The sequence below is a fragment of the Protomyctophum bolini genome (genome assembly GCF_963924005.1).
Source record: "Protomyctophum bolini genome assembly, chromosome: 4".
NCBI classification, from domain to species: domain Eukaryota; kingdom Metazoa; phylum Chordata; class Actinopteri; order Myctophiformes; family Myctophidae; genus Protomyctophum; species Protomyctophum bolini.
This window is the reverse complement of record NC_137865.1, coordinates 36,037,427-36,054,427: the sequence shown is the minus strand read 5'-3', so window position 1 is coordinate 36,054,427 and position 17,001 is coordinate 36,037,427. Positions and strand designations below refer to the sequence as shown.

Genomic DNA, 17,001 nt, shown 5'->3' with positions numbered 1-17,001 from the left:
TGTGAAATGACTGCCGCCGAAGAGAAAACATGGTGAAATTGACTTACATTTCCCGTTAAGACTGATATGAGGTTAAGGGAGTTACATGGCTGGTTAAGACTGAGGTTAGTTAGGGTTAGTTTTAGGTTAGTTTTAGTTGATGACGCTTAAATAAGGATATAACATCCGAAACCGCTCTCACAAGAGGCACAGATACATATTGAAAATAGGAAATGCATATGCTACATATTGAAGCTAATCTGTTTTTTTCCTCCGCTATAGGGGTGCTGGTACAGGGGGCTTGGGTCTGACCATCGAGGGAGCCTCCGAGTCCAAGATGTCCTGCAAGGACAACAAGGACGGGAGCTGCAGCGTGGAGTACATTCCCTTCACTCCCGGAGAGTACGACATCAACATCAACTACGGGGGTCACCCCATCCCGGGCAGCCCATTCCGCGTGCCTGTCAGGGACCCCGTGGACCCCAGCAAGGTCAAGTGCTCCGGCCCCGGGCTGGGCACCGGTGTGAGGGCGCATGTCCCCCAGACCTTCTCCGTGGACTGCAAGCAGGCGGGACAAGCCCCGCTGGACGTCAAGCTCTATGGCCCCTCGGGTTAGTGGGATCAGTTTGAATGCACACAAACAATGTTTATCCTGTCTTCTCTGCTGTGCATCCACCCTCGCAGATATCTGTATCAATAACAGACTGGTGCAAAAGGAGACTGGAATCTCCACTCCATTTGTCTTCTTCACAGGGATGTGCTGTGGATTTCTTCCAGATTCGTTTCACCGATATTGATGAATGATGATGCAATAATAATGTGACCATCAATGGCTAAATTCTACGTAAAATTCGTGTACTCATCTCATTTAGTAGACATTCCGTAGTGAAAACAATTGGAAGAGTATATTTATTGATTGATTGAATGCTTTATTAACAGGCTTTGGGCCAAGCCCCTATAGGGCCTAGGCTTGTTTCCATTGTGTTCCTCTGTATAATATCAGAATCGGTCAGAATCGATATCGGCAGATATAACTCTGCAAATAATCAGATATCACTGATTGAAATAACCTTATTAATATGTTGGCCTATTTATTAACCCACAATATACTGTATATCAAATTTTCATCTACCGGTATGTACTTATTATTTCATGAATCCATCAGCAGCAACTGTTAAACCCTAGACTGCTTCTGACAGCTACTGCGCCGCCCCAGTAGGCCCCACAGACAGCTCACCCCTGCGTCTTCATCAATCACATACTGTATTATTTGGTCTTCATCAATGCCATACTGTATTATTTCCAGGCACAGCAGAGCCGATTGGTGTGAAGAACAACGGAGACAGGACCCACACGGTCCACTACACCCCTGCTCAGGACGGTCCTTACACTGTGGATATCAAATACGCCGAGCAACAGGTCCCACACAGGTACCCACGAATACAGTCACTCATTAACCACTTTAACCATTATTTTTTAACTTTAGGTATTGAAATATTGTGATTTATTTTTGAAATCTTTGATATACGTACATAGTTTTAAAGTTAATATTTTTTAACTCAAATCTTAGCTTCTGGGGGTCGCTGGAACAAACTAGTTTTAAATATTGGTGGCCAAATACATATAATTTTACTTTCCCTCTGTGTTCACAGTCCATTCAAGGTCTTGTCCCAGCCAGGGCATGATGCCAGCAAAGTGCGCGCCAGCGGCCCTGGACTGGACACCAATGGCGTGTCGGCCAGCCTGCCTGTTGAGTTCACCATCGATGCCCGCGACGCTGGCGAGGGCCTGCTCACTGTGCAGATTCTGGTATAAGTTCAACCTCTTTTTCAAACCTACTAGCTTTTGTGACATTTTTCAGTTTTGCTATTTGGTCCTTTACACCACTGGTTCCCAGACACTGGGTCGGTCTGGACCCATCTGTGGGACACGTTTTTATTGGGTCCCTTTGTTTTTTTTCCTACATTTAGTTTTTAATTATTATTATTTCAAAACATTTTCAAAAAACATAATAATAATCATGAATTAAGAACTAAATTCTATGATTTTTTTGTCAGTAATTTCATGAAGAAATCAAAGAAAGATCAAAGCAACTCCATAAATTATGAAACAGAAGTATAGTGAAAAGTAGTGAAGTGGTTTGGGTCCCCGCCCCGGGCCCAAACCTCTAATAATGTCTCTTTTGGGTCACGGAGCTATAAATAGTTTGGGAACCACTGCTTGAAATTACACCATTATTCTTGTCCTCTCACGCAGGACCCGGAGGGCAAGCCCAAGAAGGCCACCATCCAGGACAACAGGGACGGGACGTACACGGTGTCCTACGTGCCTGACTCCACCGGTCCCTACACCATCACCATAAAGTACGGAGGCGACGAGATACCTTATTCTCCGTATCGCATCCAGTCCCTGCCCACCGGGGACGCCAGCAAGTGCCTTCTTACAGGTATAACAAAGACACTTTATGGATGGTGATGATCAATACAGGATATAAAAATGTATGTCTATTTCTTTTTCCTTTTTTTCTTTTTAAAGAATAGTCTACAGTTGAGTCTACTTCATATCGTTGCTGTCGGGAGGAAACGACCTAACTCCCTTTTTTATGTCTGCTAAAGCAACTAACTCCATGCACCACCTCTCCCCCTCTCATGGAAGTAATTGACAATATTTGAAGTCACAACACCAACTTTGAAGAGGCAGTATTGCTTTGTTTTCAATAATATAAGGTTTATATTTAATTTCCTGATAAATTCATATTTTTCATTTCCTGAAAAATGAACATACCGGTAGGTTAGGTGGTTTCTTCCCGACAGCAGAGATATGTAGTTTTGCTCTGAATAATAGTCTACATACAGTGTACTTCATATACAATGTAAATAATCATAGTAATGAATGACAACAAAGTAGACTACATGACAGCATTATATAGGTAGTCCTTTAAGCTGTACGGTTTGTGAATCTATATTAATCTCCATCATGTCATGTCTTCCTTTCCAGTGTCTATCGGAGGACACGTAGTGTGTGAGTATACTCAACGTTTTATTCCTTTTCTCCACCCTACACCTCACCCATTTCCTCAAACCCATCTCACCAGTTCTCTCCTCCCCCCCTCCCCAACAGCGAGCCTCCAGAGGCTCCAGACGTCCGAGGACACGGTGATCACGGTGGACGCCAAGGCGGCCGGAACAGGCAAGGTGACGTGCAAGGTGCAGACGCCCGAGGGCCGCGAGCTGGACATGGATGTGGTGGAGAACCGCGACGGTACCTACGACATCTACTACACGGCGCCCTCGCCGGGCAAGTACGTCATCACCATACGCTTCGGAGGCCAGGACATCCCCAAGAGCCCCTTCCACGTGGTGGTGAGTGCAGAGTGGTGGTGCAGAGACGGTCTCAGAGAGTTGGTGAATGATTTGGCAAGGATGGCCTCCTTTCTATCTGATCCTATACCGCAAAAGCAAACGGAGGCGTGCCTTTGACCTGTGTTGATTTTGACAGCAAATTTAGATTTTAGTTTTAGTCATAGTCTTTTGAATAGTTTTAATTTAGTTACTTTGTTTTAGTCACATTTTAGTCACCTGAAATGTTTTAGTGTCGACTAAATATCATATCATCTACAATTGATTTAGTCGACTAAAATGTCTTTTGTCGTATGATGTTGTCTCCCGTGGCTCAAGTTCGCTAGAGAAGGGTCCCGGGCGCCCCTCCGTTGCGGTCTTAAACTATACTTTATCAGCCAAAAAAACCAACTAGTCGGCGGTTGTTGGAAAAAGTAGTGGCGGCAGCAGGATTTAAACCCAGGAGGTGTGGATCCATAGTTTAATGATTAGACCATTAAGCTAGCAAGTTGGCTAGCAAAATTGGTGCCCAGTTTGTATTAGAAGGTGAAAATCGCTACTACTAGTAGTAGGGCTGCCTCCATTTGCTTTTGCGGTAGGGTTAGAAAGCAGGCGGCAAGGATCTATGTGGTGTGTGGTTTCATTGTTTTAGTTGTGATAATACGATTGGCTGTTGGTTCCCCTGCAGGCGTCCAATGAGCCGGTGGTCCCTCGCGACAGCGTGGACCCCATGTTCCGTCCTCTGAACCTGGTGGTTCCCTTCACTCCACAGCAGGGAGAGATCACAGGTGGGCTGCGTGCACACACGCACACATACAGTATGACATACATACAAGCATGTGTATAGACACATACATTCACTCTATGTCAAGGCTGTGACCTCTGTTTGTGCTGTTGTTGTTACCATGTGTAGGCGAGGTGCGTATGCCTTCAGGAAAGACCATGCGTCCTCACATCACCGACAACAAAGACGGCACCATTACGGTCAAGTACCAGCCCACCGAGAGAGGCCTGCATGAGATGGACATCAAATACGAAGGCAACCACATTCCAGGTTCGACCACACACACACACACACACACACACACACACACACACACACACACACACACACACACACACACACACACACACACCAAACCAAAACCACATCATCTGAATTAAAATGAATATATATATATATATATATATATATATATATATATATATATATATATATATATATATATATATTTAACACATTTAACACACGTTCTAAGTCACTCTCTTCTCCAATCTTGGTACTTGAGTAAACGTACAAAGTATTGTCAGCACAATGTGCAAGCTCACAACTCTGCGACACTTTGTGAGCTTGTGGATCGGTTATTTTCAAAAAGTGGTTACTCTATGTTTTGTAATAATAATCAGAATATACAGATATATACTATTATATACTATACTAGTAAGTAAAGTTTTCAAATACATGTAGTGGAGTAAAAGTACAATATTTGCCTCTGAGATGTAGTGGAGTAGAAGTAGGTCGGGTCAGACCACACACCAAACCAAATCCACATGATCTGGGGAAAAAAGAAAAATCTTGCTTTGATGATCGAAAATGCTGAAAAGCTTTTACATTTTTTTTAACACAAGTTCTTGTCACTGTCTTCTCCAATCCTGGTTGCAGGAAGTCCTCTCCAGTTCTACGTGGATGCCATGAACAGTGGAGTGGTGACGGCGTATGGTTCAGGTCTGAGTTACGGCATGGTCAACAAGGCTGCCTCCTTCATCGTGGTCACCAAGAATGCTGGCGAAGGTACGCCGTCTTATTTGAGCATTTGACCTCGATTCGATACGCACATAAACAATGACTGGATCATCACCTAGATCTGCATATATGTATGTAGCCGGGCAGCAACTCTACATCTGACCTCAAACCCTTAGATCTCCATATATGGAGCTGACCTGTTCTGACATTCCATATGTTGATCTGACCTCATCAAACCCTGTACAAGACAGGCTCCATATATGGCCAGTGAAGAATTCATTCCATATGTTGATCTGACCCCCCATGCCAAAGTCCCAGCGCTCGCCCAGCAGTCTGCCGTCACCCAGGCGGATGTGTACACGCGACCTTGCCTTTTAGGAAGAGGTCGCTTATCGCCCTCAGTGCATCTTACTGGTATTGTTGTGAATATGTTGTTTACATAGACTGTATTCATAATACACTGTGTTCCTCTCCCAGGGGGTTTGTCCCTAGCCGTGGAGGGTCCTTCCAAGGCAGAGATCACATGTAAGGACAATAAAGATGGAACCTGCACTGTGTCCTACCTGCCCTCCGCGCCCGGAGACTACAGCGTTATTGTCAAGTTTGACAACAAGCACATTGCTGGCAGCCCTTTCACTGCCAAAATCACAGGTAAGATAACATTCACCATGACATTCTCTCACGCTATACTCTATGCTTTATACTGTAGTTAGGGTTGTGAATAGTGATGTATTGTAAATAGCGCTGGAAATGTCACATAATGGCTCATAATACACATTTCATATGACATTACAAATGGCAATTCACAATTGTGAAATTCCGATATTATACGGATCAGGCGATGACTCCATCACCTGCAGGACTAATAAGTAGGGATGGAGCTCGTACATTTTATTGATAACGAGTACCTTATCGATTTTTATCGAGCATTTTCTATTATTTTGTGGAAAGACGGGAGACAATAAATTCTGAACAGAAACAGTATTTTTTACTAGGGCCTTCAAATACTGTACAGACAGAAGGCAATTGACCTTATTACCAATAAATAAAGAAACTGTTAACCGGTTAATATGTGGACCGTCACAAGTGTAATTTAGTTTACACTTTTAGACCAACATGGATGATTACATTTATTTCTTGACCGCTTCTTGTCTTGATTGTTTAAACATGACGTCATGGGCCGCTATGCTCGGCAACAGGCTTGATAAGCCCAAAGCTTAACTTTATAACGGGTACTCCTCAATAAGCTTGTTATCGGATTTTCCCCCCAGGTATCGTTTATCAAGCTCCATCCCTAATAAGTGTCCCTCTTCTTTGTGTGGTCAGGTGACGACTCCATCACCTGCAGGACGTCTCAACTGAACGTGGGCTCGTCGGCCGACGTGTCCCTGAAGATCGCAGAGACGGACCTGAGCTCTCTGACGGCCAGCATCAGAGCCCCGTCTGGCAACGAGGAGCCCTGCCTGCTCAAGAGGCTTCCTAACAGACACATCGGTGAGCTACGTGCACACTGGTCTGCCCCACAGTAACATCCTCCGTGTTCATTTATCCATTTGTAACTCAAAGAGCGTTCAATTGTACCCCTTACGGGTCCATTTGGTTACATGTGTACACTGTCAGAGTTAAATTGAACAATGACAATTATACTCTTGTGTCTAACATGTGCAGTGTCATAGCTTGTAGGAAGAGAACAATAACAGTCAGACAGAACTGTAAAGCGTTGTTTGGTCTATGTATCAAATCAATTCAAACTTTATTTGCATGCCCCTTTTCATAAATGAAATGTAATTTAATTTCCTCAATGTCTCAATGACCTTCTCAATGTCATTCAGAAGAAAACTAAAACTAAACTGGTTCAAAATATACAAAAGTAGTACAGATTTCTGTGCAAAGGAAAGAATGCATAACAATAGTGCAAAAATGCTTAGCAAATCCTCAAAACTCCTTCAACTGATCCTCCCCCTATAGGTATCTCCTTTACTCCCAAGGAGGTGGGCGAGCATGAGGTGAGTGTGAGGAAGAGCGGTGTGCACGTGGCCAACAGCCCCTTCAAGATCATGGTGGGCCAGTCGGAGATCGGCGAGGCCAGCAGGGTCAAGGCCTTCGGGAAGGGCCTGGTGGAGGCACACACCTTCGAGATGGCCGAGTTCTTTGTGGATACGCGGAATGCAGGTACAGAATTCAGCATTGCAGCATGCACCACCAGTTTCCAATGTTCTCAACCAATAATCCTAAACATTGTGAAACTGACTTACGTGGCCGGTTAAGACTCATATGAGGTTAGGGGACTTACGTCGCCGGTTAAGACTGATATGAGGTTAGGGGACTTATGTCGCCGGTTAAGGCTGATATGACGTATGGGGAAAAGTATCGGTATTTGCCCTTTTTGGACATATCTGGTAATATCGGTATCTGCGAATATGCCAGTCTAACCACCGATCACACAGGGGTAAGGGGTTGACACTATGGCAGGTAAATAAGATGTTGGGGCATGTGGAGTTTGCTTTGGAGTTGCCCAAACTGCAAGTGCATATTTGAGTGAGGAGTCTAAAATAAGAGAAAAATAAGTAATTTTCTATTATAAATATTATTCTTTGGTATCGGTATTGGCTAACACAGTAATTGTAGTATCGGGATCGGATTGGGAATGAAAAAAGTGTATAGGGACATCCCTAAAAAATACATTTTCAGTTTTATTTTTAGTTGACTAACACTAGACTAAGACTAAATAGTTTAAATTGCCTAAACAGGCCTAAAGCTAAATGGTGTGTTCAAAAGACTAAGGCTAAACCTCGGACAATGGCTGACAACAACGTCAGTATGTGGAGATGTCCGTACCAGCTGCATTGCAGGGGCTGATTAAATCATCTGATAACATTGGGAACTGCTAGCAGGAGAGACAGCACATATCTGTGCAGTATTTGTTTGACTTTTTTGTCATATCTTTGTGTCTAAGCAAGCATCTCTATGTGTCTATTATGATTTCTTTTTTTAACACTGCGCTCAACGCTGCACTTTTCAACGCTGAACATTTTTTAAGGCATTGTTGTTGTGTTTTTTTTGCTGCTACAGAAAATCCTCTTCCTTCAGCTCTGTGTCTACCGGTAATCTTACCGGCAGCTGTGACAGCACAGTGGAGTCAAGAGAGTTCTACTTTCTTGTCTTAATACAGAGCGAGCAATTCACCTCTCACTGTCTCTCGATTATCCCTCTCACTCCCTGAAGGTTATGGAGGTTTAGCGCTGTCAGTCGAGGGGCCGAGCAAAGTGGATATCAACTGTGAAGACATGGAGGACGGTACATGTAGGGTCACCTACTGCCCCACAGAGCCCGGCAACTACACTGTCAACATCAAATTTGCTGAAAAGCACATCCCAGGTAAGACAACAAATTAACAGTTACTTAATGGGCTCTATGCACACGCCATTTTGGAAAGAACTTGGGCCCCTTCCCTTGTTCCATACTTCCGATGTTACTGATGATGCTAATGAAGGCTCTAGCTGTTCCATTCTGGTCAAACAGAGTCAGGGTGCTGATATTTAATACATGTTAGCTCACTGGAAACACACCAGTGGGTCTCAAAGTGTCCTTGACTGGGTTCTAAATGGCCCCGTTGTACGGAGGCCAGAGTTAGTTATAACAGAGTTATGGGGGTACTTGGAATTAAGAAGTTTGAGAACCACTGCACACTAAATGGATTGGTATAATCAGTAATTATTCTGTGTTATAACTTATTATGTGTGCATATACAGCCCATTGAAAGGTTAAAAGCATCATAGGTTAAATCACGTATTCGCTTATGAACAGCATTGAATTATAATCATCTATGACTATGAAAGCATGAAAAAAAGCTTTTGAAAAGCATCGATGAAAGCATTTCATGATGAGCATTTGGACCGTGCTCCTGAGACTCATGTGTGCAATCATGCGACTGATTGGTTTGATACGGTTTCCTTTCCGCTCACACAGGAAGCCCTTTCACCGTGAAGATGACGGGAGAAGGAAGAATGAAAGAGAGCATTACGAGGAAGAGACAGGCGTCTTCCATTGCCTCCGTAGGGAGTGCCTGTGGCCTCAATCTCAAGATCCCAGGTCAGTGCCATCATTAATTGACCATGTTCGCACCATTTTGCTCTCACACAATGGGGTTGATCAGTTTGGCAGCTAGTTAGCACAAGTATCAACACACTTATTCTTGTCAAAGAGACTTAGGACTCAATGTTTTTACTGATTAAATACATTTATGTATACTATTACTGTATATCTCTGCTGTCTGGAAGAAACCACCTATGTAACTCCAATTTTTATTGGTTATTTTCTTTTTAACCAACACACAGACGTTCAATAGCACAGATTTATGTAAAAACAAAAAAAGCAAAAAAACTAAAATGGAGTTAGGTGGTTTCCTCCCGACAGCAACCAATATTGTATTCTGCAAGTGTAATATAAAGCATTTACCGATTACAAAATGGTGTCTAATGGGTGATGACGTTGTCTGCGTAGGAAACTGGTTCCAGATGGTGTCCGCCCAGGAGAGACTGACCCGGACGTTCACGCGCAGCAGTCACACCTACACCCGCACGGAGCGCACGGAAATCAGCAAGGTGCGCGGCGGAGAGACCAAGAGGGAGGTGCGAGTGGAGGAGAGCTCCCAGATGGGCGGACCAGGAGGAGGAGCGAGCCCATTCAGAGACATCTTCGGAGACTTCCTGGGCCGAGAGAGCCTCAGCAGCTTCGCCGGCCTCACCGCCAGACCTGAGGGTGAGAATCCATCATACATAAATGATGGGCATCTGTGGTACCATCTGTGGTACCACGCACTGTTGATTTAGTCGACTGAAACTGTGACGAAAAATGTTCGTTGACTATCCCTTTTTCCACTGACGAAAACCAAATGGAAACTAAATGACTAGTGGACAAGTATAAGTAAAAGACACAAGTCATTTTACACATGGTTGCATGCTGAAAATAGAAGATCTACAGTACAAGCTTCGTAGATCGGCTATTTTCAGCAAGTGTAAAATCAGCCATTACGACAACGGCATCAAGGCTCGCCAAAATACATTTTAGTCGACTTAATCAACTGTAGTCAGTCGACCAAAATCTTATGATATTTAGTAAAGGAGAGTAACACTGAAACATTCTAGGTGACAAAAATGTGACAAAAACTAAATCAAAACTATTCAAAAGACCATGACAAAAAACTAAAATCAAAATTTCCTGTCAACCACAGTCTTCATGCTGCTTTCAATGTGACCACTTTTCCACCGGTTGGGAACCGGTTCAGTTCAGAACCAGTTTTTAGTTCATGAGTAGTTAATTATGAATTGAGCGTCTAGCTAAAATGCCTAAATTGTAAATTGTGGTTTCTGCTCATGCAGTGGAGAGCGGCTCTCAGGCCATGACGGCTCAGGTGACCAGCCCTGGCGGCAAGACGGTGGACGCCGACCTCATGGACGGAGGGAACAGCACGTACAGCGTGCGCTTCATCCCCCAGGAGATGGGCCCCCACACGGTCAACGTCAAGTACAGGGGCCAGCACGTCCCCGGGAGCCCCTTCCAGTTCACCGTGGGGCCCATGGGCGAGGGCGGGGCGCACAAGGTCCGTGCCGGCGGCTCGGGCCTGGAGAGAGGAGTGGCGGGGGTTGCCAGTAAGTTTGTGTCTTTATTTATTGGTTGGTTCAAAAAGTCCTGTGTTGCCTTATGGCTTTTAACCACTTTTAAAACCATTCTTTTTTATGCTTTAGCTGTTGAAAAATAGCTGATGTTTTTGAAAAATCGTGAAAATATGGCGCAAATCTTTGAATATATATTATTTCACAGCAAACGTTTTTAACTCAAATATTTGCTTCTGGGGGGCGCCTGGAACAACATATTTTCAGAGGGGGTATGTGGCCAAATACAGATAATTATGGGGGTCCTTGACATGAAAAAGTGTGCGCACCACTGATACGTTTTTCATGAAAACGTCAGTAATCCTGTCATCCTGTGCCTCTCTTTGCCTCTGCAGCTGAGTTCAGTATCTGGACCAGAGAGGCTGGTGCTGGTGGTCTGTCCATCGCTGTGGAGGGTCCCAGCAAGGCTGAGATCTCCTTCGAGGACAGGAAGGACGGCTCCTGTGGGGTCTCCTATGTCGTGAAGGAGCCAGGTGAGATCAACTTGACAACGTCATGTCAAACAGACTTGATTTATAAGTTATTAAGTTATAATTATTTTTCTCAGAAAAGCTGAAGAGGGGAAGGCCACCTCTTCAAACCAATAGTACTATTCGCAACAGCACTTACACACTGGTTCTCAACATGGGGGGATGCCCAGGGGTCCTTGAGGGGGTTCCATGCAGTGGGTCCCCATGGCTAAATTACGTATAGTTTGAACCAGTTAGGAACGTATAGTTATGGACCCTTACAGGCTCTATAACTCTGGGTATACTTTAGTTTAAAGATTGAGTTTCAATGTTTTGGTAATACAACTCTAGCATGTGTGTGTGTGTGTGTGTGTGTGTGTGTGTGTGTGTGTGTGTGTGTGTGTGTGTGTGCGTGCACGTGCATTTCTCCAGGTGACTATGAAGTGTCAGTCAAGTTCAACAATGAGCACATCCCAGACAGTCCGTTCATCGTTCCTATAGCAACGCTGTCAGACGAGGCCAGCAGGTTGAGTGTCACAAGCCTCCAGGTGAGATCACATGTGCATGCACGCACGCACGCACGCACGCAGAGAGATGAATGCATGCACAGTAAACATACACACAAGCAACGACAAACACACGTGCACTTACCCGCACGCACACACAGTCGCACACACAGTCGCACGCACGCACACAGTCGCACACACACACACACACGCACACACACACACACACACACACACACACACACACACACACACACGCACACACACACACACACACACACACACACACACACACACACACACACACACACACACACACACACACACACACACAAACATCCTCGTTCCCTCCTTAGGAAATAAAATCAACAGCTCAACTTAATAATAACCCTGAAATAATCATAAACAACGCTCAAAATATCCCTCCCTTAATGCGTGTTGGAAAGTACATTGCATGCAGCATAATGTGACAGGTTGTTTATAGGAAAGTACTGCTTTGCCCTTGACATGAAAGCACATGCCAACATTGGCCCAGTGTATTATAATTATCAGCCAGTGTTATCCTAGCCAGCATCGAGTGACTAGGATTAACTGTGCCATCATTAATATGGACCACACAGGTAACTATCAACAGTACAGTGTTGTTTCTGACAGCAAATTTAGATTTTTAGTTTTAGTCATAGTCTTTTGAATAGTTTTACTTTAGTTTTAGTTGTAGTCACATTCTGTACACACATTTTTAGGCAATAAAAGTGACTCTGACTCACTTTTTTGTATGTTTTTTTTAGGAGAAGGACCTGAAAGTGAACCAGGAAGCGTCCTTCATGGTGCAGCGCAACGGGGCACGAGGCGTAGTCGATGCCAAGGTCCACACGCCCTCTGGCGCGGCCGAGGAATGCTATGTCACCGAGCTGGACAGTGGTACGCACACCTCACCTAGCCTGTCACCAGATCATCAACAGAATACTTTTAGACCTCAGCATGTGTCTCATGATCAGAGTGATATTTGTCAACAAGAGATCGACATACAGACAGACAACCCAGACAAACACGGTGAAATAGCACGGATTGGCATTTCGCATACACGCCTAGAAAACCCCAAAACCCATACATATGACACTGAAATCCTCCTCCATAGACCGCAACGGAGGGGCGCCGTCTCTACCGAACTTGAGCCACGGGAGACACGACTCCACCGAGCGAGCCAAAGCGAGCGAGTTGCCATGACAAACGTTGCTAAGTTCCGTATTTACGTTAAGTACAATACTAGTGAAAGCCACGCCTCCGTTGCGTTCAAAACTGCAATATGTATGGATTTGGGGGTTTTCTAGGTGTATATGGAATTGCCAATCCGTGCTATTTCACTGTGTTTGGGTGAGATCGGGCTCGACAGACAGACAGACAAAATGTGTTGTCCCAAGAATTCACCATTAATTCATACACAACATCAAGTCTTTTTTTTTTTTACTGCTTCTCTTCTATGATCCGGCAGTGATAATAATCTGTACAACTTTTCATCCCCTTTTTAGACAAGAATGCGATCCGCTTCATTCCACGGGAGAACGGCGTGCACTCCATAGACGTGAAGTTCAACGGCTGCCACATCCCAGGCAGTCCCTTCAAGGTGCGCGTGGGAGAGCCAGGGCAGGTGGGAGACCCCGGCATGGTGACTGCACATGGCCCTGGACTGCAGGGAGGAACCACAGGTACACTATGGACACACACACACACACACACACACACACACACACACACACACACACACACACACACACACACACACACACACACACACAATTATTAATTATTGTAATCCTACAATTCCCCAATCCTACAATTATATACCATCTGCTGATAGCAATTTTGTCCTGACATCATCTGTACAAATGTTGTATAAACCTCTTTCTCTCTCAACTCTCTATCTCTCTCTCTCTCTCTCTCTCTCTCTCTCTCTCTCTCTCTCTCATCTCTCTCTCTCTTTCTCAATCTCTGCAGGTGTGCCCTCCGAGTTTATCGTCAAGACCTGCAATGCAGGTTCGGGAGCTCTGTCGGTGAACATCGACGGGCCGTCCAAGGTCAAGATGAACTGCCAGGAGTGTTCCGAGGGCTACAAGGTCACCTACACCCCCATGGCGCCAGGCAGCTATCTCATTGCCATCAAATACGGCGGCCCGCAGCACATCGTGGGCAGCCCCTTCAAAGCCAAAGTCACAGGTGTGTTATACGATTCGCTTTGGCTGTGACTCTCATTCTAATGGACATGTCTCTGATGGAAAGCATGTGTGACTGCAAAACAAACAGACGGACAAATCAGAATGTCAGGGAGACCTTTCATCAGTATGACATCAATGGAATGCTTTTGTTTTAGGATCAATCACATCACAATCACAGCACTCCATCTTTAAGGCTGCAAAGGGATTTGAGAATGTGGAATACTTTACTGTGGACAACTGGACATGGTGTAGAACATTCAACAGATGTGTTAGTACATGTTGTGGTGCTTTTCCTTAGAGAGGAGAGGAAATAAGTGGTTCTATGTTTCACTTAAGTTCTCTTCTCTTCTCTTCTCTTCTCTTCTCTTCTCTTCTCTTCTCTTCTCTTCTCTTCTCTTCTCTTCTCTTCTCTTCTCTTCTCTTCTCTTCTCTTCTCTTCTCTTCTCTTCTCTTCTCTTCTCTTCTCTTCTCTTCTCTTCTCTTCCCCTTCCCCTCCCCTCCCCTCTTCCCCTCCCCTCCCCTCTTCTCTTCTCTTCTCCCCTCCTACAGGCGTTCGTCTATCAGGGGGCCACAGCCTCCACGAGACGTCCTCCGTTCTCGTAGAAACGGTCACGAAGACGTCCAAGGTGGGTGGAGCCTTCAGCTCCTCCTCCTCCTCCTCGTCCTCCTCCACGGCCGTGAAGCTCTCGTCGGACGCCAGCAAGGTGGTGTGTCGGGGCCAGGGCCTGTCCACGGCTCTGGTGGGCCAGAAGAACAACTTCACTGTGGACTGCAGCAAAGCAGGTGAGTTACTGGGGGAGTTGGTGGTTGGACAATGAAAACACATACAGTATACACATAACTATAGAGCAGTGGTTCTCAAAGGGGGGTCCAGGGACCCCCAGGAGGTCCACAACTAAATGATAGTTTGGAACCAAATGGACCCGTTAGGATCCGTTTGGTTCCATTTGTACACACTTGGAGTTAAATTAACATTGCTTTTACAATATAAATGGGGGTCTCAGAGATAGAAATGCCATTAAATGGTGGGTCTGGCGTAGACTAATGCATTTCAAACTGAGGGTCCTTGAAATTAAACGGGCTGAGAATCACTGCTAGAGTGGTTAACATATTCTCTTATGGAGGTCCCTGGCATATCTCTTCAAATGGGGGTCCGCGGGGCTAATTAGTGTCAAATCTGGGGGTCCTTGACATGAAAATGTTTGTGAACCACTGCTATAGAGCATCGCAGTCCCACATCCGACGACAGGCCTGGAAGAGAATTCCCCATTAATTTTCCCCATAGACATTTCAAAACCTTTTAAGCCTTGGACAAGCCAAAGCCAACTCTTATTGTGACAAATCATGACAATAAACACAATGTTTTGAGCCAATCAAATAATTAGAACGAAGAAAAAAAGTGCAGGGTACAACATTTCCTTTTCTTTTTATTCTGGGGAATTCTCTTCCGGGCCTCTCGTCGTCATGAAAGGGGGCAGGATCTGTGACGCTCTATGTACATAAAGAAACACACGCCACACACACACACACACACACACACACACACACACACACACACACACACACACACACACACACACACACACACACACACACACACACACACACACACACACACACACACACACACACACACACACACACACACACACACACACTCACCTGCAGTGTGTTGTTCTGCAGGTACCAACATGCTGATGGTGGGCGTGCACGGGCCGCGGTCTCCCTGCGAGGAGGTGTACGTCAAACACATGGGCAACAAGCTGTACAACGTCACCTACACGGTCAAGGACACCGGCAGCTACACGGTCATCGTCAAGTGGGGCGATGACAACGTGCCCGGGAGCCCCTACAAAGTGGTGGTGACCTGAGCGGAGGAGGAGTCACCACGCACGACGGCACACACCTACACCCTTCTATCCCAGTTGGTTCCCAAAAATGTTTTAGCCCCGTGACCCAAAAGAGAAATGTGATGTCTCACCCCCGGGACCCATCCATCCATCCATCCATCCATCCACCTTCAACCGCTTATCCGGTTCGCAAGGGCAAGGGCCCCGGGACACACACTTGTGAAAACAACAGATCGACAAGCTCGGCTATTTTCACAACTTTTTAAAAACATTTATTTTATAATGTATGGAATTTCTCACATTTTTCTTTGATTTCTTCATGAAATTCCGGGCGAAAACAACATCAGAATTTGTTTTTAATTCGTGAAAAAAGTAGCTTTTTCGGGAATGTATTTTTTTTTATGTTTTGAAATAATAATAATTAAAAACAAAATGTGGGAAAAAAAAGTCAATCCCCATTGTTTGAGAACCAGTCCTTCTATCCCCCCTCTCCTCCACCCCGGAACCACCCCCACCGCCTGCGTAGATGCAACACCAACCTTCCTCGTCCACACTCTTCAATGGTCTACTCGTTGTGCACTAAAACCACGCAAAGACTTGTTCCTCCTGCCCTCCCCCAGTTTGAATTTTAAACGTGCCAAACTTTTGTATTAACTTGTAAAAAAAAAGACATTTTAGACACCATAGACATTTTATCCTACATGTACATTGAGAGAGCGAGGTGATTGGGTGTCACTGTCAGGTGATGATGGGGCGTGGCCCGAATGTCTTCTGAGTCACTTTGAGTTGAGTGTTATGATTGGTCCAATTGATTGACCCCCCCCCCTTTGCCCTTCCAGTTTGTGTAGCAAATGAACGGCTTAATGTGTGAATGTTCAAAAAGATGCTTTAAGTATTAAACAGCATTAAAGTGTGATATTAGGCCTATATGTTTTTGTATGCTTGAAGAATGAGGAAAAAAGATGACTTTTGTTATATTAACCTATTTTTTGGTTAGTCTGCAGACCTAATAAAGATGAAATTGCTAACTCTACAGGCTATGTTGGAGTTTATTATTTCTCATTGTTCAGACTGCAGGCAAATCCGGATCTTTAGGACTGACTGTCGTGTCATGGTTGACGTGTCAATTTTGCCTATACTTGTACCAAATCTAATCACAAGATGGCAGCAGAGTCCCACTAGCTCCCCCGTGGCTCTCCGTGGCCGTACTGTACTGTAGGCCTACTGCAGCAAATAACACAAGACAA

General features: G+C 44.9%; 1 protein-coding gene across 1 annotated transcript in view; it reads left to right on the top strand.

Moving 5' to 3' along the window:
• The window catches only part of LOC308314316 (filamin-C-like), a 46,564-nt gene extending 29,777 nt beyond the window's left edge, over positions 1-16,787 (top strand). The window contains exons 26-48 of the mRNA XM_080761883.1: positions 262-590; positions 1,286-1,409; positions 1,632-1,788; positions 2,236-2,425; positions 2,977-3,000; positions 3,100-3,341; positions 4,006-4,105; positions 4,231-4,371; positions 4,981-5,109; positions 5,539-5,712; positions 6,388-6,555; positions 7,030-7,233; positions 8,287-8,439; positions 9,031-9,153; positions 9,565-9,822; positions 10,443-10,712; positions 11,072-11,209; positions 11,618-11,733; positions 12,480-12,612; positions 13,221-13,397; positions 13,687-13,905; positions 14,454-14,687; positions 15,588-16,787. Of these exons, the coding sequence (XP_080618009.1) occupies positions 262-590; positions 1,286-1,409; positions 1,632-1,788; positions 2,236-2,425; positions 2,977-3,000; positions 3,100-3,341; positions 4,006-4,105; positions 4,231-4,371; positions 4,981-5,109; positions 5,539-5,712; positions 6,388-6,555; positions 7,030-7,233; positions 8,287-8,439; positions 9,031-9,153; positions 9,565-9,822; positions 10,443-10,712; positions 11,072-11,209; positions 11,618-11,733; positions 12,480-12,612; positions 13,221-13,397; positions 13,687-13,905; positions 14,454-14,687; positions 15,588-15,775 (3,991 nt within the window). The 3' untranslated portion in view covers positions 15,776-16,787. The remainder of the gene's footprint in view (positions 1-261; positions 591-1,285; positions 1,410-1,631; positions 1,789-2,235; positions 2,426-2,976; positions 3,001-3,099; positions 3,342-4,005; positions 4,106-4,230; positions 4,372-4,980; positions 5,110-5,538; positions 5,713-6,387; positions 6,556-7,029; positions 7,234-8,286; positions 8,440-9,030; positions 9,154-9,564; positions 9,823-10,442; positions 10,713-11,071; positions 11,210-11,617; positions 11,734-12,479; positions 12,613-13,220; positions 13,398-13,686; positions 13,906-14,453; positions 14,688-15,587) is intronic.
• Positions 16,788-17,001: the final 214 nt, after the last annotated feature.